Genomic DNA, 24,903 nt, shown 5'->3' with positions numbered 1-24,903 from the left:
ATTCAAAATTTTACGATGCCACTATCTGGGTAATTGTGCCATGCGTTTTAGGAACAGTTGAAAGAAAAAAATTGAATTGCCAGAACCCAGCAACAAATTTTGGAAGTTGTGCAATTGGAGTTATGATTTCACAACATCTTTCGATGTAGTCCAACAGATTTATGAAAAATGCACTCCCTTCGATACATTTTTGGTCTGTTCCTTTACTTTTGAAAATGGTAAAATTGGCAAAAGTAGCAAAAGTTGTAATCTACTTCCATATGAATTGTATGGTGTCTGAAGTAAAGGAACGCTTTTCGAGTAAAAAGTTGTAAAACTTGAAGATTTTTGCATGTAAAGGAACAGGGCTTTTATAAGCAGTTGCTGTAGAGATCCCTACAGAAAAAAACAGTTGGTTGATCCCTCCACATTTCTTCAAAAGACAAACTAGAATGTATACATTTCGGAGAATTTGTTATAAAATAAAGAAAAAAAACTTAAGTTGCGAACATTTTTGCGGTAATTTACGAGACGGAAGTTTTTAATGGAGCTGAGTTGGAGTCCATGTCGAAAGCTTAACTAGTGATGGGAAGGCAACATAAAAAACCTTTTGGATGATGAAGCAAAATCAGATGCGCTTGGATTAAATTGAGAACGGAGGAAGTAAGCTCAAATGTGATTGAATTTAAGGAAACTTTTTTTTAAATTTGTGTTTTTATAATAAATTTGTGTTTATATAATAAATATACAGCCCAATCATGAATATTCTTGCGGAATACAACTCTCGCGGAATAGTTTTTTTTTTTTTGGGGAACGTTCCTCCTATCATGAATAATGTGAGAAAAATGATCATTGAATTTGCCCTAATTGTTGTGAAAACAAAGAGAAAATTTTAAGTGTTTGTGTTTTTAGACAAAATCAACAAATTTAATCAAATAAATTACACTTTTATACATCAAAGACATTCAGAAGATATTACTAATTATGAAAAACATAAGATGTGATTGGAAATTTCTAAGAATACAGTGCAATTGACTCCATTGTGCTATGGAACTGCCACTATCATGAATGTGTTAGAAACGAGTGTTTTTAATTAAATAATGGCAAAAATTGAAAAAAATACGATTTCTGAAATAAAAATATTTGAAAATATGCTTTTATCCAGTGTTTTTTCAATAATTGTTGTGCAACAATTTTGTATGTCCAAAATTCTCTCATCCCATCGTTGATCGGTACAAAAAGTGGAGATTGACTGAGTTTGCAAAGTGATGTTATTTTGTAAAATTTGTTCAATTTTTAGTAAATTTCCAACCACAAGTAAAAGATTTTAGTATAAAATCCCAACAAAAGTGTTTATTTTGCATGTTTTGTGGGAAATACTAAGATTTTTGTAAACTTCCTTCAGTTTTGAAAGGGACATTTTTTTTTGGAGGAAAACACATGTTTGAGAGCGTTCATGATACCTACTTTTTCTCCATCGGAATTTTTTTCCGTGCGGATTTTTTTTTTTTGTGATAGCAAAGAAGGGAAAAGAGCGAAATTCCGCACGGAATTTTCTTTCATGATTGGGCTGATAATAAAGTTCTTTGAGTTCCTGTTTTACACAAATAATAAATGCATTTTCAGGGCAGTCATGAATAAAAATTCCGTGCGGAATTTGTTCCCTTTCCCGAATTTCACAATTTTTTATTTCCATATTTATGTCTAAAAAGGGAATATTTTTGCCAAATCAGAGAGAATATTCCATAACTAAGGGATTCGAGCAGTTTCCAACGTTTTAAAATATTAATTTTGAAAGAATTTCAACTTTTTTAAATTATTTTCCGTGCGGAAAATTCCGAGGGAAATATTCATGATTGCCCTGAAACAGGACATTATTTATTTTGGGATATTTCGCAATGGCTTGCATTTTTATTGCATCTTTAGACCGATTAAAACTGCAATCCGAAGAACGAATATAAATTCAATCCAAATCACTGCATCTTAAGCCGTGATTTGGATTGAAAATGGAGTGCATCCCAGCTGTGTGCTGTGGAAGCAAAATGGAGTGCATCCTAGCTGCGCGCTCTCTTGTAAAATTCATAGGAAATGATGTACTCCAACGGCAATTGTACTGTACACTTGTACTGATTAAACTGCATCCACGGATGCAAACCTTGGCATAAGATGAATGTAGTGGCTGGACTCAGAAATTTTGTCCACAGGTAGGTCTTGGAATGCTGATTACGCCAATATGTATATCATGCATGGGAAATCCGTATTTCCCGAGATATAGGCTTCGAAAGTTCCGAAAAACATATCCCAGCAAAAAGTTTGCATCCGCGGATGCAGTTAAATCACTAGAACAATTGCCGCTGGAGTACATATTTTCCTATGAATTTTACAAGAGAGCGCGCAGCTAGGATGTACTCCATTTTGCTTCCACGGCACACAGCTAGGATGCACTCCATTTTCGATCCAAATCACAGCCTTTGATGTAGTGTTTTGGATTGAATTTCAATGCAAATAAAATACATTGCTTATTCGTGTAAAGAAGAATATTAACTTTGTTACACTAATACAAATTATAAAAACTCTCCATTAAATTTGATCATAACTGAGTTTACTTCCTCAGCTCTGCTTTTGGTGACACCGCAACTGATATTGCTTCATCATCCAAATGGTTTTTCATTTTTCCTCCAACTCCAGTCCAGATTTCCAAAAAAAACTCTAACTCCACTTCAAAAATAATTTGCGTCTCGTGAATTACAGCAATGTTCGTATCTTTAGTTTGTATTTCTTTATTTTTTTACACAAATTCTTATAATTTTAGACACTATTTCTTGTGTTCAGAAAAAAAGACTGCGACTGTAGGGATCAAAAAATTGGCTTGCTTGGCTAGGGATCTATAAGCGACGGCTTCTAAAATGTATTGAGCAGAGCGCATTTTTCATAACTCGTGTGGATTGCATCGAAAGATGTATTGAAATCATAACTCTGCATTGCACTACTTCCAAACTTTTTTGCTGGGATGATTTCTGACGAAAAAAGTAATTTTGAAAAAAATATGATAGCGTTAGCCCTGTTTAGCATTTGTCCATAGGAGAAAGTCTTAAATCCCGGCCAAAGGCCGCCTATTTTCGACAAAAATTAATTTTTGAAAACTTTTTGTGATAAAAGTTTAAAATCCAGCCACTACATTCAACTTGCTCCCAAACTTTTTGCTGGGAAAGCTTTAGCTAACCTTTCTTATTAAACCATGATTGTTACCTCTTTCCATAGTTCCTACATGTGTGGTAATAACAGACAACCCTAAAAATCACCTTTATTCTCAAAGTACAAACACACAAATTCACTTCGATCGAAATTTCGTTTGTTATTGCGATAAAAGCAGCTGGTTTGGTGGGTGAATGCGGGTATACGATATATTAGTTCTATGGTAGATAACAAAGGTTTAGTCTTTTAAAAATCGAAAGATATACAGCCCAATTATGAACGGCATCTCACCGTGAGTTTTCTCTTTCTCGCCTCCTCCCCTATTATAAACATCATATCGCCGTGAGTGCTGTTATGTTCTCACTCTTCCCTTATTATAAACAACAAGAGGGTAAGCAAAACTCACGTTCGTGAAAAAATTAGCTATTACAAATGTAAAAAAGTGAGAAAAAGAGGCAAATTTGTGCTGAAATTTCTCACTACCGAAATCAAAGTGAGTTGAACAAAAAAATTTAAGTGTGGTCATTTATTTAAAAAAATACGACTATTTTTTGTATCTGTAATGATAATTAATTGTATTTTAGGTTGAAAGCAACAAAAAATAATTAGAAATTTTTTATGTTTTGAGGTTATTGTTGACCTTTGGACGCTTTTTTCTTTGGTTTTAATTTTGGCTTGAGGTCAACTTAAGAATTAAAATTTTTTTGTTTTTATTCTTATAAAAAGAAAGAAATATCATTGTTATTATAAATTTCTACCATATTGTTTATAGTTGCATAAAACAAATGTTCTTGTTTTTGAAAGCCAATCCCTGAGGATGACCATCAAAGATGGTTGAAATATTGGAAATGGAATAGATTCTACCTTATTGTGATAAGAGTTTCTTTATATTTTTAATCGCAATATGTTTTCGACAAAAACAAATATTAGGACATTTACCGCTAACATTTTTTCAGAGTTCTTTACGAATTCGGTCTGAATCTCTGAATTCTTTCAGAATTTGGTACAAACCTTTAAAAGACGAAGAGTGCTATGCATGGTGCTATCAACATTTGCCCTATAAGAATTTAGACGACTGCAATATCCCGAGTATAGTTGAGCAAAAACTACTCTGGTTTGTGGTGGACTTTATTCACACTATATTTGATTACATTAGAAACTGCGACTATGTAAAAGCTATACAAACCTACTTGAAATGCTTGTTGAGCAAGGGGTTCTCTCCTGTATCGTTGGGCTTTCCTCTCTAGAAAGTGAAGATCATTCTTGATGGACCTAGTGTGTCGGGCCAACCTACTAGATGGTGATTGGGATGGCTCTCACGGTAACGCCCAAGCGAGTACTGTAACTAAAGCGTTCCCCGTTTTCAGGTATGGACAGATCAAAAAGGTGCATACTGTATAAAGCGGTTCACAAATATACAAGGACCCAATCTGGAGCAACCCATGTCTGCGATTGTTGTTCATAGAGAGAGTAATGTACATGATTTGGAACTTTTGGGGTCGCAGTCTTGGAAAAAATGGGTGCTGGTGCTAAAAAGATGACATGTCCAATCACTTGCCCTCAAGCTTGAATAGAATCAAATATTTTGATGGAATATAAGTCCAGACCGTTGCCCCAAAAAGATCCAAACCATTTTGAGATCTTAATCACGTCATCGTCGATAACCCAGTGGAATGGTATCTACACCAAGCAATTTCCTGGAATAGTATATTAAGTACCGGTTGTTATATGCCATGAACAAAAAAAATTGGAATTACAATTGAAATTTATTGAAATTGTATTTAAAATTCATTAAATTGGTTTAAGTGTTGAAGAAAGCATTAGGAATTATACTTAGCATTCATAGAATTGGTTCTTATACTGGAGAAAATATCGGATGTTTCACGAATTGTATTTACAATTCTTGGAATTGGCTAAATGCTGAACCTCATTTGAACCAATCATTGATCTCCTGTGATGTCCTAACATCGCTGGTACAGCTTCCACTCCATTTCCTTGGTATTCCTCAGAACTTGCCATTTCTGTTATCACCCAAAATGCAACATTAAACATTTACTTATTGTAGCCATTTAATGACGTTTTTAAACGACATTTGTTCACTTTTTTACGATTTTCCAATAAATTTCACGAATTCTTCAGTGTAAATAAACAATTTTCACATATCTGTCAAAACAAAAGAACAGCTGTTACAGATGTTGCCATGTTGTTTCAATGTTGTATTTTCTTTTACCAATATTCATGTTCTTTTACAGTGGATTTTTAATAACCGACATTTTTCTTGCTAGAAATGTTTATTAATTTGAAAATTTATTTACTTTTTATGCAAAAAATAAGAATTTAATAATCCCAAAGTTATTTGTGCAAAAAATGACGGTATGGTAACACAAATTATTATTTCAAGGGTTCACAAGTCGCGCCATTATTTTCCATTTTCCGACTTGTCAACCCTTGTTCACTTTTTGTGCTCCTCCCTGCCCAATCGTAATAGCTCGAGCAGGTGAAAGTGAACTGCAACTCACTTGTGAGTAGCTCCCTACGTGAAGATTCATAATCGCTATGATAGAAAATAGTTTCAGAGTCTTGAAGCAGTGACATTGCTTATAAAATTGTATAGTTATTTGGTAACAAATGACACGGTATACTTTCGTAAAAAATCACTTTATTTAAAAATGTTTGCATTTTATATTTTTGTATTTATATAAACTGATTATCTTTAATAATAAAAATAATGTATATAGTTGCTTATTTCTTTCGCAGCATGTAATATGTGTTTTCTATTTTAGCAAAGTAAAATCATATGTGTGTGGTTTTTATGTTGATATTTTGTTTCAAATGACAAAATCTTTGAAAGAGACATTTGTTATGTAAAAATAAAATACATACATACATACATATTATTAAAATAATGATATGGAATAGGATGGGAGGCCCTAGAGGTTAGTGTATGGTTGAGCATAAGATACTCTCACAAAAAAATATATCATCAAGTTAAAATAATCTTAATAAAGACTTATATTAACACATGTGTTAAGGATTTTCGTTTTGTTTTTTTTATAAAGAGACTAAATTGCATTTAATATATAAACATAAAATTTGTATTTTTGTTGATTTTAGATATGGACACATCAATAAATACTAACCACATGTATGGATGTATGTGTAAATGTATGCACTTTAAGCTTACTGTGGACTTTGGAACTTAAAGGATAAAGAATTGAAATTCAAAATTATAAATAAATGTTTGAATTTGAATTCTTTAGTTTGAAAGTGATTTTAATGAAGAATAAAAACTATTTGTATTTGTTAGATCTTCACATCTCTAAAACTCCAAAATTTCCAAAGAAAATTAAAATTTATATGCTACATTTCTAACGAAGTAAATTTTGAAACACCATCGTAGACCCAACAAAAAGAAATAGTTTTTTAAGATTGATTTTTTATATTTTTTAATGTATTAATGGTTTTTTAATTAAATTTCTTTTAAACTTTATAAGAAAATAAAAACCATTTTACATTTCTATTTTGAAAATAGTTACAAAAAATTCCATAAAGTACATTTTTCATTAATGTACTAAGATTTTTTCCACGAAAATTTTGGTGCAGCACACTACACATACAAAGGAAAGGGGACTGAGGATTTGAATTCTTAAGGTTTGGGTTGGATACTTATATATAAAACACTTAAACAAAAAACTAAACTAAATGTACATTTTACATAACAATACATCTCTTATTTTTAGCCACATTATCGGTAACTGTGATTTTAATATCTCCTCCATCATCTTCAAATATTTTCTGAGTTTCACATTTCAAGGGCAATTCCTTTGCGCCATTATCATCAATTTCCAATTCACCTTCTACGGGGGCTGTGGTTTTGTTATCGGCTGCAATTGCTTCTACTCCCAGTGATACGTTACCACCACTTTCGGGCTCCTTGGCGGTGGTAGCAGAGTTTTCTTTTGTTTCTTCAGTTTTTTCTTCAATATCTTCATGTACTGATACTCCAGAGACATTTTGTACCTCTACATCATCTTCATTTTCTTCGAGCTTTTGTTGCAATTTCACCGGTGTGCTACTCTGTAGAGTGGCTTTTGAAAAACGATTGCGTAGCAATGACAGTGGTGAGGATACAACGCTAAAGAAATCAAGGCGTGCACGTTTTGGTGGCGATATGTCCATATCGGTTTGCAGTTCCCCAATGGCTGATTGTGAGTGATGATGTGGTGGAGTACGTTCACGTTTACGACCACGGCCCATAAAGAATGAGAATGACGAATTGTTGGGAATTTCAGAGCCAACGGTGACGTTCAAACTGGTATTGGTGGCATCCAGTTCAGTGTTGATACGTCTGTATGATTCACGGAATTGTGGATTGCTCTGAAATTTCGATGGTGTATATTCGGTAATGGGACGTATGGCACGTCTACCGGATATCTGGGAAAAGGCTCGTGGGCGTTCAGGAGAAGATGATGGTTGCATAGCCAATTGCACATCTGTCTTAGCTGTAGCAGTACGTTTGGGCAAAACAATTTTTCCTGGGGTAGATGTGGCAGAAGGTGCCAGGCCTTCATTGGGGGCTTGCATCTTCAATGGAGAATGATCTACCGTCAGTGGTTCCATATCAACATCATCAATGGCTGTGGTAACCTCACGTATAGTTGGTGTAGTTTTAATAGGTGTTTTCTCATTAGCCTTTTTGGGTGTACTTTCCGCAGATGAAGATGATTTAGTTGGGGTCTTTTCCACACTTTTATTTGGAGTTTTATTGGGTGTGGCCGCTTTTATGTTTTCTTTAACTGATTTTGGTGTAGGTGGAGCAGACATTTGTGAATCCTCTTTTGGTTGCTCTTGTTGTTGTTTGACATCCTCTACCTCTGCCACATCCATACTCTCCACCTTATCTTTTTGTTCATCCTTGGATTTCTCTTCAACTGGAGCAGTTTGTTCCTGTTCCTCCACTTTATTGCTGCTTTGTTTGTCGGTTTCCAAATTTTCCATTTTCTTGGTTTCATTTTCTTCATTCTTGTCTTCTTTAACTTCATCCTTAACATCTTCCTTTGGTTTTGGTTCTTCCTTCTCTTGTTTTTCAGGAACCTTAGTTTCCTTTTCTATGTTCTCCACTTTTTCAGCCTTTTCTGGCACCTCATTCTTCTTATTATCCTTTTCATCATTGGTCTTTGCAATATCTTTAGATGACTGGCCGGCCGACTTATTATCCTTGGATTGTTGATTATTTTTGTTGTTGTTCGAGGCAACACCATTTTGTTGTTTCTCCTGTGATTTTTTATTATCAACAGCACTTTGCTGCTGTTGTTGTTTTTGGGATTTATTATCGGAATTCTGGCTAGTCTGTGGCTTGGGTATTTTCGATTCAGTCTGTTGCTTGTTGTGGCCACCTTTTCCTGCATTTTCAGAATGTTGTTGTTTTTGGTTATTATTTTGTTGTTCAGTCTTTTGTTGCTGATTTTTATTGTCTTGTTTGTTATTGTTTGTATGACCATTAGTCGAATTGCCACCTCTATTGCTATTTTGGCCTTTGTTTACACCGCCACTTAAGGACAATGGAGTACGGCGACCAGGTTGATTGGAAGCTTTGGTTGACATTTTGGAAATGTTTAGGCGAAACAGATGTCACTTATTTATGGATAATCTAAAATAGACGAAAGAAATGAGAGATGTTAGAAAAATTATAAGCAAATATTTTTCTATGGTCATTAGATATTGATTTTCAAATTTCCAGATATATACTTAGTGAAATCTTCGTTCGGTTTCATGTGCGTCTTGTATAAATAACGATAATCTTACCTAAATGAATCGTTACTGTTTAACAGTATTTATGTATTTTAAATGATTTGTAATCGTTTGTGTTTAGAACACTTTGTGAGACTTACTAAGAGTTTAACTCTATGTTTACAGAAGGGAAAACAAACCGTTACTGTTTGATGATCCTCTGGCGCTCCCGGTTTAAATAGTAAAAAATCCTAAGCAGGTAAAAGGTGCTACTAAACAAATTCTAACAGCCTGTAAATATGTTGTAAAGTCCTTTAATGATGATTCATTTTATACCTGGGAAAAACAGTAATAGTTTGGGGTTTTCTGGGAATTACAAATGCTACAGCATTCTTTGGAAACATAATAATCCTAAATTATGATAAGACAGACATTTTAAATTAGCAAAACGTCCATTGTTGTTGTGCATCACATAAGGACATTCTTTATGTCCGTTATGACCTATGGTCACATACAAAGGCGTTAGATGTGGTGTTATAAGTTATCCAGCGTAATTATTGCAGTTCCTTATGCTCGGAAAACGAAAAATTTTACAGCACTTATATAAAACTTTTACATGGTTGAAAGGCTCGGAAAGCTCCGAAAATTACTCAAGGAGTTTGATTATATTTTTGTTTGGTTTTGGAATGTACAATCTTCTGTGTACACGGGGCACCCACAGGAACTCACAGTTTCACATTACGGTAACATGACTTCATATTCCTGAACATGACGACTATGTGGTGCCAGCACAATCCACCATTTTTTGCAGTCGAATGTTTCAGACTTAGCAGCTGTGACTGACGGCATGGAATGCCTGACGAGATGACAGCCATAAGGACCAGAGATGGATGGTCCGTCAAAAACATTTGACTTATATTACATACAGTTCCGACGAATTTGGGGGTTTGTCAAGCGGAAAAGGATTATCTAATGTCACCTTTCCATATGCCTCTGCGTCGACGGTGTGAATTAAGGTTGAGGAAAAGTATCTTTGACGGACAATTAGAGTAACATTTCTTCCTTATGTAAAATATTGCAGAGAAATCATGGATAGTTTGGGTATGACCGACGAACAACCAATTTTGACAGCTCTTTTTTCTGGCAGAAGTTTTTGCAGTGTTGAAAACTTTAGAACTACTGGTGGAAATGATCTAAATTGCAGACAGATAGTCACAGTATATGTTGATAGCCAGGCTGCGTTAAAGGCTTTAGGGTCCATAACTATTAAATCTAAGGGGTGATTCTGAACGTGAATTCCCCATGAGTTTTCTCACTCCCCCTTTAAGTTGAAACGGCGGAAAGACAAAACGCAATTTTTGTTAAAAAAAAAACCCCGAAACTGTTAAGTTTTAAGTATATTTTAAAAAAATATGGCAAAGCCGTTAAGATTTGTTAGGCACCAGGAAACTGCAATGTCGAGGGAATTGGCAAGGAAAGGTTCCAAGTCATGTGACCTTTAATTGAAGGACTCGACAAACTCAATAAGCTTTACGCAAGGAACAGCGTAAAGATTTGGCAGGACAAAACCTGGATGTAAGGTTTCCAAGCCAATGTGTTCGGCAATCTACGGTCATAGAACTGCATACTTTCTCTCAGAGATCGTTGTAGTTGTAGGGGTCATTACTGGTCATTGCAGCCTTAGATCTATGATGACAACCAAGTGGGAGGACAACAACATTGAGTACTGCAGTACTCCCACTTCTCTTCAAATCAGAGATCGTAGTTGTTGTAGGGGTCATTACTGGTAATTGCAGCCTTAGATCTATGATGACAACCAAGTGGGAGGACAACAACATTGAGTACTGTGTGAATGTGTAGAAGAGACAGAAACAATCGAGCTACTTCTCTGCCGGTGTCCTAGACTGACAAGCAAAAGAACCATGATGTTTTGTGTATCTCTCTCCTACTTCTCTTCAACTCCTCATGTAGATGGTCCACTGATGACATGAGACACTCTGTTGCAGTTCACCTGGCTGCGTTCGGACGCGTTTGAATACTGTGCTGCCGGCTAGTGTAGCTGCGGCATTCGCGGACGACGTGAACTTCTCTGTCGGTGTCCTAGACTGACAAGCAAAAGAGCCATGTTGTTTGGAGTCCATGAGATTGTATCTCTCTCCCACTTCTCTTCAAATCAGAGATCGTAGTTGTTGTAGGGGTCATTACTGGTCATTGCAGCCTTAGATCTATGATGACAACCAAGTGGGAGGGCAACAACATTGAGTACTGCAGGCTATGTGAATGTGTAGAAGAGACAGAAACAATCGAGCTACTTCTCTGCCGGTGTCCTAGACTGACAAGCAAAAGAGCCATGTTGTTTGGTGTCCATGAGATTGTATCTCTCTCCTACTTCTCTTCAACTCCTCATGTAGATGATCCACTGATGACATGAGACACCCTGCTGCAGTTCACCGGGCTACGTTCGGACGCGTTTGAATACTGTGCTGCCGGCTAGTGTAGCTGTGGCATTCGCGGACGACGTGAACATGCTGTCAAATGTTACCTCTAGAATTTTGGGGTAGTAAGTAGTAGGAATTCTGTTACCATCGGTCAGGACGTTCAACATTGTACATGTGGTAAACGGAGTGCCCGTGGACTTAATGGACTTTCACAAATTACATCGAGCAAAATACCTTACGCGAAGATCCTACAATCACCCGCATTCGTAGTAACGATTTCAATGCTGTCTGGAAGGGGTGACATAAAGGAAAGGTAGAGGTTAAATTGTTCCGGAAATATTTCAGTTGCTGGGAAGGAGCAAAGCCTCAAGAGCCTTTGTTACGGGCGACAAGCGAAATCGGCCTGAACGATTCACCTTTACTAGCGGTACCACTCCGCCCATTTCCAGGACACGATGAGGTTGGCTAGCGACAGGTTGCTGTTTGGTGTCCATTCTCCCCATTCTGTCAGGGCCTAAAGCGGAGCATCCTTTGTGATAACCGAACATTAAAAGGGTTGTCAGTTCTCTGAAGCAGTGATTGGCGAACTCTCTGAAATTTGACCAATTAGCTTTCCCACTATTGATAAAAGTGCGATGTTCAGAGGTAATGAATTCGGGCGATCTGCAGATGAAGATATAGGGATATGGTCTGACACAAGAGAAACGAGGGTTACCATTTGACGTAATTTGTGAGACTCTCTCCCGTCTCCCCTAATATTGGTAGGGGCGCCCTCATTGACCATACAAAAAGTAAACATATCAATGTGCACTGCCAGCGCTACACCCCTCAGGTTATTACCTAAGACCGAATGTCACAACACATGATGAGCATTAAAGTTCCCTAAGATCAGTCGGTTATGACCTTCCAAAAGCGGGCTATTAGATTGGGCCTATATCTAAGAGTACAAATCTACATGGTAGTTCCACACCTGACTGCTACCTCCATACGAGGGCGGTTCGGAAACTTCTTAGCCTATCGATGAAAGAGAATAGTTAGTTTTTCAAAAATATTTTTATTTTTCAATATAATCTCCTGAAACTTCAATACACTTAGTCCAACGCTTTTCTAGCAATTCTATTCCTTGATTAAAATAGTTTTCCTCAAGGTCTTCAAAATAGTGGTTTACAACTGTAATTGCATCTTCATTTGAGGTAAAACGCTTGCCAGCAAGGAATTTTTTTAGATTTGGGAACAAGTAAAAGTCACTGGGAGCTAAATCAGGAGAATAAGGTGGGTGGTCAAGCAACTCGTACTTTAACTCGTTGATTTTAGCCATTGTTAAAACACTCTTGTGCGCTGGTGCGTTGTCTTGATGAAAAATTATTTTTTTGTGTTGTAAGCCAGGACGTTTTTCTCGAATTTGTACATTTAATTGATCCAAAATGTTGCAATAGTACTCTGAATTTATTGTTTTACCCTTTTGTAGATAGTCAATCAGTAAAACCCAAAAACCGTTGCCATAACCTTACCAGCCGATTGAATTGTTTTTGCCTTCTTTGGGGCACTTCCTCAAGCTTCAGTCCATTGTTTGGATTGTTCTTTTGTCTCTGGAGTATAGTGGTGGATCCATGTCTCATCAACAGTTATGAAACGACGCTTAAAATCCATTTTATTTCGCTTAAAACGATACAAACAAGCTTGAGAAATGTTCATTCTTATGCGTTTTTGATCGACTGTTAACAAATGCGGCACCCATCTTGCAGAAAGCTTTTTCATCTGTAGTTCTTCATGCAAAATTAAATGGACTCGATCATTTGAGATGCCCATGATATTAGCAATTTCACGCTCTTTTATTCGTCGATCATTTAGTACCATATCATGCACTTTGGCTACAATTTCTGTTGTTGTTGCTGTTTTTGGACGTCCACTACGTGGTTCATCTTCAATGCTTGTACGACCACGTTTAAATTCAGCAACCCAATTTTTTACTGTTGCATATGAAGGAGCACTTTCACCTAACACATTCACCATATCATTATGAATTTCTTGTCCCGATAAACCTTTTTTATGTAAATATTTAATGAAAGGACGCATTTCTAATTTTTCCTTTGTAAAAAAATTGCTGATGCGTCTTTTTTGAACACCTTTTTCTATATGAAGGAGTTGCCAGATCGAAACAAAATTTAACATGTGTTCATAACAGAGATGGAAGTTTCCAAAACACTTAACTTTTTTCTGTTTATACCGCTAGGCTAAGAAGTTTCCGAACTGCCCTCGTACATTCTATGAACGGTTCATTAGATCCAGGTTCAAGTGAGATAAGACTGTATTGAACAGAGTGGAGCAACAGGAAAGCTAGCCCCCATCTCCAATTCTGGGGCGATTCTTCCCCAGTACGTTGTAACAATCACAATGCGGTAAGCAGCATTTGTACTTGAACTTGGTTTCAGGCACCGCAGCGACCATGATATTCTGCCGACTAATAAAGTCCACTATTTCCACGATCTTACTCCATTGCAACTTAGCTGCAAAAATTATGCATTTCAGCAGCAGCAACGGCAAGTCGTCGGTGTCATGTTTAAGAGTTCCATACACCATTTGCCTGATTCGAGAAAAACTCAAGTTAATGTTTAAGGTCATATAGGATCAGTAGGATCAGTAGTTTATTTTAGTCAGATATCTGTGATAGTCTATAAGTTATGACCAATTTTTATAATTGCAAAAAGTTTCTGAATTGTTCCATGGAATCTTTTTTCATGTTTTTGGCAGTTTGTGTCACATGGAACACGTTTTGTCACATTTCAACCAAAACACTTTTTTTGTTCCAAACGCCATAATTTTGGTGCGGAACAATGCGTTTTTGTCTCTTTTTTTGTTCCATACGCCAAACGACAAAGTTTAAAGTTGTTTTGTTCCATACGTCAGGCTTTATGGATATGGAACAAAACGACGAATTTTTCCGTGTCGCAATATCTCAGAAACTATGGGGGTTATCGTGAACGGCAATTCCCCGTGAATTTTTCACTTTCTCCCTTAAGTTGCAACGGCGGAAAAACAAAACTCACGGCCAATTTCCATTCATGATAACCCCCTATATGAGATAGGGAAAATCTGACCAAAAAATCTGAAAGAGTAGGCTTCAAAACCTTGTAAGTTACCTTTATCTCAAAATGTCAAAATGACGTATGGAACACTTAAGCATGACACCGACGAAGTGTTAAATGGTATGTGTGCGGTTGCTGTTGGGGACTGCGGGGAAGTCTCGTTTTCTTATGACGACGTCTCACTGGAGGTGTGTTCTAGCAGCATGCAGAACAGAACTACTACCTTGTCGTAGTACACATGGGCGAGTCCAGAGCAACCTCTGAGATGCACCCTCTCCCGACATCTACTGCATATAACCGAAGTTATCCAAATTGATCCTGGGAATGTCATATTAAAAATACCTGACCAAAATTGCTCGGCAACAATAAAAAAATTAACATACAGTCTTGCAGTCGTGGGGCCAACAGAATCCGGAGCAGACATTCCGTGATATGCTGCTCCCAACGCTACAAACACAAACATATGTACACTGAGGTGGCACTTGCTGGCCGGAACGTTGATGTAGTGTGGTTCCGGGTCAATCCGGTGCCGACGAACCCGCCACTGTGGGATTGTGGGGACGAGATGATGATACCTGGCGAGCTATAACAAAGCCTTTATGGCGACTTCCTTGGTCACTGTGCTGACAGGAGTCTATCTGCTGAGCCAGTACCGCGCCCTTCTAGTACCAAATATAGCAATGAGCAATTAATTCTCCTTATACAAAGCGGTTATTGATTTCCAGAAGAAAACTTAGTTTACAGCCGTTTTCAGAAATCTTCTTGGTGTAAAATGTATGTAAAATATTCATCAGCAAAAAATAAGCCTCTTTTACACTAATAACACCTGATGTTACTTTATGGATCAAAGAAATGGCAACTTCTGCAAATAGATTAGAAACTACAAGATTTGCTTGAAAGAAAAAATCTTTCAAATATCTACAGGCCCATCTTTATAGACGGTGAATATCCCCAACGTATCAACCACAATATTATGACATTGGCACATCCTAATACACTTACCTTGGCTTGGTCATACGAGTATGTTGAAGATCAATTTTACCAGACAAGAGCTTTACTGTCAAAATCAAATCATTAGTATTATTTATTTTAGTTTCACTATATTGAGTTATAACTTTTTGTTAAAAAACAGAAGATTTCCAGTAATTTAGGCAGTTATGTACTTATTTCATAGAAAATTCATGCCATAAAGTTTTATAATGACTTTAAATTAGCCTAAGTATTAATTCTGCACTTCTTAGAATTATATAAACCATAAATTGCCGCTTAAACGTTAATCACTTCAGGTAAAAATATTTCGCTCCTCTAATAATCTAAAGTCGAAGCGACATGGAATGTACAGGTAAATTTGAATGCTGTCATATGTGTTACATATAATGCAATGAATTTCAAAATAAATTAACATTCGCTTCGGCATCCTGCAAGAAGAAGGACTGATACAAGCTTTAGATATTTCTAAAAGAGGTAATGTATTTTTGTGTTTTTAACAAAAGAATCCATCGATTTTCGTAGTCACAGGATATCTAAAATTTATTTATTTTTGTAAAAGGTATATATTTTTTTATTTTTCTTTCAGATAAATCAATGAAGTATGACCAGATCATTGGTACACACACAATAAGCGAACGAAAATGCCTACATTTACCATTATACACGCCCTACAAATGGCTTAAAAGACCTTAATGTGTCAACAAACTAGAACTTTAATTGACTAACACTTTTGCTTTTATATTCAATTTCTATTTTTAACAAATTTATCTTAAAGTTCAAATTGAACATACAGAAGTAGTATTCGCAAAGAACGAAAATATAACACAGCTATAGAAAAGAAATGCGGTTAAACTTGCACACTGCAATGCTTGTTGGGCTGATTGCATTTGTCTGCCAATGTTGGCTATGATGATTTTGTTGTAGGTTTCGATTTCTATTTATGTTTCTGTGCTGTTGCTACACACGAGAACAGCTAGCGACCATCAACAGATTGGCCAATGTAATATTTGCAAATTAATTCAAATCTACAATATGAGGGAAATAGATTTTAGTGTAGTATAATGTTTGTTACTACACATTTTCATGTAAGGTAGGTCAACAATCGTTCTATATAAGAAAAATTAAGCAATAATTTTTTAGTGGAACTAACTACATCAAATTATATGGAGAGGAGGGTTGGGACTTCTATTTTGCTTTTCAAAATAGTCACGCTTAATCCCATAGTCGTTATTTTAATATTTTATTAAAACAACATTAATTTATCAGTAGGAAAAATTGGCGATGTTTATCAAGGGGAAAGGCAGGGATGACTATAGTTTCGGATCTCGCAACAGATCCTCATCAGTTCCCTTGTTTCTTGTTTTTCAACAAGAAAATTTTTATACCCAAGTTTTAATTGCTCGCTCAAATAGATACGTGTCCAAAGAAACACTCTGATCGAGAATTTCTTTGGCACTACCTAAACTCGAGTAACTTCACTTGCAAACAAAACCACTGCTATGCGTTCGTTGAGTCTCAACGAAAAACACATAACTAATTTTTTGGTATTGCTTATTACAGCAATAATTGCAATGATAATAATATTAAAACAACGACTATGGGATTAAGCCTGACTATTTTGAAAAGCACAATCCTCTTCATTCACCACCACTATAATCTACAACTATCCCATATTAACACCATTGGACCAAGGGTTCCCGAGTGGAGTAGTCTTTGCTACGGTCATTAAATTATACCTAATTTTTCCCCTGAGAACCTTAAATGCAAAATCAGCTCAGAAATTATTTGCAATTTGTATGATACAGCTATAAAAATTAGATTATACTTTAGTTTATACAGATATTTTGCAAAGCTGAACTGAAAAAGTTGAGGTTTTAATAGGGTTTCAAAAAACGTAAAATACAGCAGTGAAATACACAAAATTTGATGCCTGAAGTTATCAAAAATTGAAATAGAAATGTACTATGTACTACCAAGAAACATATTTTAATTACATTTCTGACTGATTTAATATAATATAACTTTTTAGCAGATGCCTCTTTGTTTTTTTATCATCATTTTATTAAATGACTTTGAGTTTTCAACGTTTTTAAGCAGTTGATACCCACCATAATCTTCATCCCTACCTTTCGAGTAATATAAGGTAAATGGTTTTACGTTAGAAGACTGATGGCCAGATAACTTTGGAGCCATGTGAGGTGTGCTTTCCCAAATTAAAACTCACGAAAGTTGCCAATGTAGTAGCAATTTGATGGACTAACAGATTTATTAAACGGTAAATCGATCATTTCAGAGCTACCCCGAGCTAGTTTATCTGAAAATTCGTTTATATCTTGGATGCGTCTGTGTACATTGTCAGACTGTCCAGATGAGAATTACCTTAGCCCAAAAGTCCCTGCTTGTAATTAATATTGAGGATGAGTCAGACATGAAAGAAGTGCGCTTGTACAATAGGATTATGACTTTTTTACAACCTCATATCCCTGTATCATATAGCGCTATGAGTTTCTACATAAGACCACATAAAATCTTAATTATAAGTTGATTTGGTGAAATATGCTCACGTACAAAATGATTTAAAAATTTGAATTTATCAGATTTATGGGCAATTTTTACACAGATATACACTCCACGACAGTAGAATAAGACACTAATGCTAATGTTAGCTTATTTATCCCAAAGCGAATGAATCTAAGTTTTTAATCTTGTACAGATTTTATGTCTGTGATAATCAGAAATAAATGTTTTTCTAGCATTTCGCGAAATGATTTTCTGATAATATTTTTCGATAGTACTATGAAAAATAGGTATTTACTTTTGGTCATCAGGTCATGTTATTATCACGAATTGTTGAGATATTAACACTGAATTTTCTTTCAGTCGACCATACTATGGTGGAGGGTATAAAATTATCATACACAAAATGATGAAAAAAAGATCACTATTAGGATTCTCCTCCATGCAAAAGTACTTCCCAAAAATATAGTTGTAACAGATTTTGTAAACATTTAATAAACATTCAGTGAAATGGTGTAGGGTATAACATAATTTACTACTCATTGTAAAAAACGCAAAACAAATATTTACAATGTCTTTTAATAGTTTAAGCTTTTTGAAACGGCACGCGGCAAAACATATGTGATAGATGCTATCGAAACTGATGAAAGAAAACTTGTTTCTACAAATGCATGCATATGGTCAGTGATAAGATTTTATGTACAATTTGCAACAAATGTTTGCACCCCTTTGGTAAAGCTTTCGCCAAGCTATACTAACATATTTCAAATGGTGCAAACACTTTCTCTTTAGATATACACAATGTAACAGGAATGGTGTTTATATAATTAATGCAGGCATATGCCGCAATATGGATACAAATTACCAATAGTGACAACAGCAAACGGAAACAATAAAAAAACAGGCATGCATCCATTGTACTTACAAAGAAAACAAAAACGAAATTGGGGGAGCCAATGAAGCGTTGCAGAAAGCAAAAACAAATATACTACGAATTTTAATACAACTACTTTTATGTTTTAGTTTAAACTTACTACAAACAATAAATGGAAGTCATCATGTAAATTGCGGTACCAATATTTGTTTGTTTGTTACAGATAATCGTTCATTGTTTACATTACATCTCTAATAAAAAGATAAAGCACTTTGATTGGGCTAAGCGTTTTTTATTCGAAGAAGTTCCTCAACTGTTCCCTATTTTAGGAGTCATTCCAACAGGCTTTTTATGTATACATACTATATACAATTCTTCTTATGACTGTTGATGGATAAAAATCAAAAAATTTCCACTATTAATTAATGTTAGCATAAGAATTAAAAAAAAAAAAAAACAAAGTTCCATTGTTTACTTTAATTCATATTCACAATCAACACCAATGTAGCATAAGAAGAACATTCGTGGTGTGCCTGCCCGCCCGCTTGCCGTTCATTGTAAACGTTGCATTTGTCGTTTTGTTTTCATCAATACAATGGAAAGAAAAAAACTAAGCCATACCAATCCCTTTATGCAACTATGTTCATTGCATATTATTTGTCGTATTTGCTTCTTTTTTATCTTGGAATTCATATGTGTATTTCTTCTTTCTGCTATTTTAAGTCTCTTAGCGTATACACACAATCGTACAAAAATTGCAAATACAACAAAAGAAAAAAAAAAATAATAAAAATAAAAATAAATAAGAGATCCCAACAGTAGAAGCCATAATATGATGGATGCGTTCTATGAAACAAAGTGTTATATAGTGGGGATGTGTAATAATATCTTTTTCTAATTTTTGTTAACCACAGTTGTGAAGTATTCAGTAAAACGAAAGTTTTGGCGATTCTTCCCTTTAAAACCAACCAATATGGAGCACGGCACTAGAATGACAAGATTTTTGTGAAAATATCTTCTATGAAGATTCAAAATTACGAATTTAATCGATACTGCTATAAACAATAAGTTTTCATGAGCAGAGAACTGCTAACACATATGAATATTCAAAAAAGATATAAGCCAAATTTTGAATCGCAAAAAACGCCGGGCCCAAAATGTATACCCTCCACCTTTCCGAATAAAACTTTTGTATCCACATTTCGGTCCGAAAATGTCACAAAGAACCTACGAGTAGTTTATCATACATAAAGGATAATTAATAGTCATAACAAAGCAGAAAAGAAAACAAAGGAAAGGAAAGGAAAGAAAAATATAATAAAGGGAAATTTTTTTAATTTATTTCGTTTAATAAAAATACTCATAAATGACTCCCTAAAGATTCATAAACGATTATAAACATGACCCAAAAAAGACTCGAAAAAGTGTCCCAAATTATTCAACAAATCACCAATAAATGATTGAAATGCGAATCGAAAAAGACTTTATATACCATCAGAAAATGGGCAAAAATGACTCGAAACTAATGCAGAGGTAGACTCATTTGTGATTTGCTTAGACGAGTCGTCTGAGGTTATGTTTTCCTACCGACAAAGGAGTCATTTATGATCAGAAAATGAGCTCATATTCTAGCTTTTTAATCGTGCAGTCGGATCAAAAAAGACTCGAATTTGATTATAATTTTCAAAAAATGCTGGCTGGGTTGAAATTGAATTGAAACATAGACTAATAAAAGTATAGACAGAGAAATTATTATTGAAATTGAATTGAAACATAGACTAATAAAAGTATAGACAGAGAAATCTTCTCACCTAACTTCTCTCACTGAGTGTAAATTGAGTCAGTCAGCTATGAACTCAATTTTTAAAATGGCAATAACTATAAATTTTTAAACTATTTTATCTGGTAAAAGACAATACATGGGTATTATTTGGCCGGATCTACATCCTCATATAAAAATATTCAACAAAATATTGCAATTTACCCCAAAACATTGTGCAATTGAGGGAGATGTCTGCGTAGTTTCCGTTTGGGCGACACCTACAAAAACAAGAACACTAAAATTTCTCTGTCTATACTTTTATTAGTCTATGGGCCATTATTACATGTGTTCTTTTACTATCTGATGGATTTGAAAATGCAAAATAAACTAATTTGGAGGTATTAAAAATATAATTTTCACATTGAAAGTTAATGACTTGAAGCTCCTCCTTGAAATTCACTCATCACTTTTAACTTTAAGTTAAGCGGAACGCTGTAAATCTGTTCGGTAAATCCAAACTATAACAGAAGAAGACTTATAATAATGGGGGTATGATTGATATTGAACTGAAATTGAATTGATATTGAATTGAAATTGAATTGGAATTGAATTGAAATTGAACTGAAATTGAATTGAAATTAAATTGAATTTTAATTGAAATCGAATTGGAATTGAAACTGAATACGAATTGTATTGAAATTGAATTGAAGTTGGAACTGAAACTGAATTGAACTAAGTCGAAATTGAATTAAATTTAAATTCAATCGAAAATTGGGTGGTACCGTTACATGGGGCTAAATTAAAACGTTAACCTCCTAACGAAGACTAAATATGAAATTTAAGACATTTCGATTTCATAAAGAGTATAAAACCTTGAAAATACCGAAAATCGAGAGGTTCCGTTCTACAGGGACTGTATCAAAACGTGGACATACAGCAATACATTTCTGGAGGAAAGTTTAATGCTCCGAACGAAAACTAAATACAAAATTTAAAGCAATTCGGCGGGATAATGAGGGCAAAGCCTTCAAAATACCAAAAATCGGGCAGTACAGTTCTATGGGGGCTATATCATTACGTAGACATATATGGAGGAAAGTTTAATTGTCCTAACGAAGACTAAATACGAAATTTAAGCCTACTCGGTGTGATAATTAGGTCAAAACATTGAAAATACTGAAAATGGGAGGTGGTACTGGTTTTTAGCGGATATATCATAACGTGGACATATAGCAACAAGATTCTGGAGGAAGTTGACTACAGTCATTGTTAAACTTTGCTGGGTACTAGAACTAATAGGTATAATGGGACACGAATTAGCAGATGAACTAGCTCGGGTTAGCTCTAAGCCGATCGATTTACCAATTGATGTATTTGCTATCCTTCGTTTTCCTAAAATACATACACATTTTTGTAGTTCTCTTCTTGTTCTCCTTTGCTGTAGAGTTAGATTTCCAACTTTAAGATTTGATAAAAATGGCATCGACAACTGTAGATTATGTATAGACGCCGAGAAGATAGAAACGGTCGAGTATCTAATTCGCAGGCGTCCCTTGTTGCACACAAGTAGGTATCGACTATTGGATAGATAAGAAATAAGACACTCATACCTTCTTATCGGTCATATATCTAATTATACTATTAAATTTCCCGAAACCGCTCATGGCTTGGGAAAAATTCCCAACATCTCTATATGGATATATCGTGGATATTTCGTTTTTTTTTTCAGTCTCAATAGCAACAAGCAATAACAATGAAATATTCTCGTTGTCTTCTTGAAACCTCTCAATGATGAACACAAATGACCAAAGGTCCCCTCCTTCTACAGTCAGGTTCTTTCAATTTTCCATCAAAGTATGGACTTTCCCATCTAAATGTTTATATCGGAAAAAAACGTATAAAAAAATCTATCACTCAGAAAAGTTTAATATTTATCCTTAAATTTAGCCTTACTGAAAATTCAATGGCCTAAATCAATCCAGGGAAGAGCAACCAATCTCATTCGAATATTCAAATCCGTATAAAACTACAAAAATAGTAGTCTATTTCAAAAATCCTTTGGTGAACTCTGCGCTGCACATTTATCACATCAACCAATTCACTTGCTTATGTTTTCAATGTAAACAAAACTATTTGAACAAGTCCTTGGCTAAGAATGTGTAAAGATAACAAAAACAAACGGAGCGATTTAAGGAACACAAACAATTCATATATTTTGGGGAACGTTTGTTATCACCTCAAGTGATGCATTTATTTAGATATTTTATTTGTTTTGTAGTTGCGTGTGCACATGTTCCAATGTTATTTGACCTACCCCAAGTGGAAAATTATTCAAAGTGTTGTAATGAAAAAGTTGATAACATAGGTGGTAGACCAACTGAGATTTTATCTTATTGTTTTGGGGTTGAAGACTTTAAAAAAATGTAACCAAAAAGGTTGTTTGTACCTTTCGGTTTTTTATTTTTAAACTGAAATGACTGACTGTACCTTTCTCCTAGAATATCCTAGATTATTGCCGCCCTCTTCACATTAGATGTGGATAATGGTTGACGTTTGTTATACGACTCTTAGGGATTGAATCAAAATGTTTTTGAATCAAAATGTTATACGAAAAAAATTCTGATTAATGAAGAATTTATTACAAACAACGAAAATCAATAATGATCGCCTAATTTAATCCCAAAAGTAAACAAATAGAAATATCAACTGTACCCTCTGTAATTACCGAGATGTCATCCTGCCCTAAAATGACAATAACTATGTAAGCATTTTATTTGCATTTCAAAAACTCAGTACATATATAAAATATGACTACATTCTCTGTTGACTCCATAACTAGATCAAATGCCTTAATGTGTAATACAATGAGATATAAAAGTTGGACTGCAATTAAATAACCATCCTCTTAATGCATTTTCAAGTAATAATTCATCTAGCCATCACTGTACCACTTAACTAGAAATTAAAAAAGGCAAGGAAGAGTTTTTGCATTATGTGCCCCCTGTATAAACCATGTAAATGTGTGTGTATTGCTTTTTCAAAAATGGCGGTCGTTGGCTCTTTTTCATGAGCAAGGCTAGTGATAACCAATAATTAAAGGAAGTTTAGAATCATAAATTATTGTTTACTAAGCATATTTACACATCAGATACATTAAAAACTTAAATAACTTCACTTTATATTGCAAAAAATGTGTCTATAACACTGTCAACATTCTAAACGCGCCTTGCAACACAAATACAAAAGACGCCAAACATACACCGCCGACACCAAACCAGAACGAAGATACACAATTTTAATTTTGCGCGATGCTGTGTATCTTTTTCGTTTTCTTATCTTTAATTTCATAGTTTAATAATAACAAAATAACACAAACCTTTTACTTCTTCGTTTTTGTTTTCAAATCAAATAAATTTTCTATTATTTTGAATTCACTTGGATGATTTGTAACGATTTCAATTTATCAATTTAATTTAATTTGTGAGAGAGAATGCACAACACAACACCGACAAACAGAGCAAGCACAACAAATAAAAAAGTAACGAAATTCTTCTTCCTTTTTTGTTATGCTATTCACCGTTGAATTGACATCCCAATGAAATGGAAGCCGAAAAATACTGGGTCGAGTTTACACCGTGAGACATGGTTGCATTTCACGAACAGAAATGTAAGCAGTTGCTTCCAAACTGTGACAAAATAGGTCTGTACGATAACCCAAAAGTTTGTGCAAATTTGCACAAACTTTTACAAAATGCTGTTCGATAACAAACTTGCAAAGTACAAGAGAGAGAATTTGGAGACAATTGTGAGAGAATATTAAAGAGTTTTGGAGACTTTTGTTTACAAGTTTTTGCAAGGAAAAATTTTCTTGTAAGAATTTGCAAGTTTGATCAGCTGATTTAAATTCGAATGTTTTGTGGCGGACTTCTTGGCAAAAACATAAACAAACGTTTGGCTATTAAAATAAATAGATATAAAAAAGGGGAAAAAAATTATTAAATAATTTATGGAAAACGATAATGTAAGTAAAATAACTTATTTTGTAGTTTGTGGTGACTATTTTTTATTTTAAAGGTATCAAATCCCAGCAAAAAGCGGTGCATCCATGGAGTAGGAGAAACACAATGTAGACGACCAGGTATTCCCAACGATATCTATAAATATTTATGCCAAACATCGCACTGCGTTCCAGTATGTTTTATATTTGTGCATTGGAAAGAGAATTATAAGGGCATCGTCACATAAGAGGCAGAAATGATTTCAGCCTTATGTACCGAGGCCAGGACCACAACGAACAGCATCAGTATACATTTCCCAAGGATCCCAAATGTT

At 34.8% G+C, this 24,903-nt stretch overlaps 1 protein-coding gene and 1 long non-coding RNA gene across 2 annotated transcripts; both read right to left on the bottom strand.

Annotated features, from left to right (window-relative positions):
* Window positions 1-4,921: 4,921 nt before the first annotated feature.
* Window positions 4,922-5,540, bottom strand: LOC141388799 (uncharacterized). The gene is made up of 2 exons (XR_012408932.1): window positions 5,490-5,540; window positions 4,922-5,337 (listed from the first exon to the last, which is right to left on the bottom strand). It is a non-coding gene; the product is annotated as an uncharacterized lncRNA (long non-coding RNA).
* Window positions 5,541-5,816: 276 nt separating this feature from the next.
* Window positions 5,817-24,185, bottom strand: LOC141388798 (uncharacterized). The gene is made up of 2 exons (XM_073959152.1): window positions 23,948-24,185; window positions 5,817-8,824 (listed from the first exon to the last, which is right to left on the bottom strand). The coding sequence occupies exon 2, from the start codon at window positions 8,776-8,778 to the stop codon at window positions 6,886-6,888; it is 1,893 nt and encodes a 630-aa protein (XP_073815253.1). The 5' UTR covers window positions 8,779-8,824; window positions 23,948-24,185; the 3' UTR covers window positions 5,817-6,885.
* Between the last annotated feature and the right edge of the window lie 718 nt (window positions 24,186-24,903).

This window comes from Musca autumnalis, unplaced genomic scaffold (assembly GCF_047663935.1).
Source record: "Musca autumnalis isolate F117 unplaced genomic scaffold, ASM4766393v1 scaffold_1, whole genome shotgun sequence".
Lineage (NCBI taxonomy): Eukaryota > Metazoa > Arthropoda > Insecta > Diptera > Muscidae > Musca > Musca autumnalis.
The sequence above is the reverse complement of the archived record's forward strand: the minus strand, read 5'-3'. Positions and strand labels throughout refer to the sequence as shown.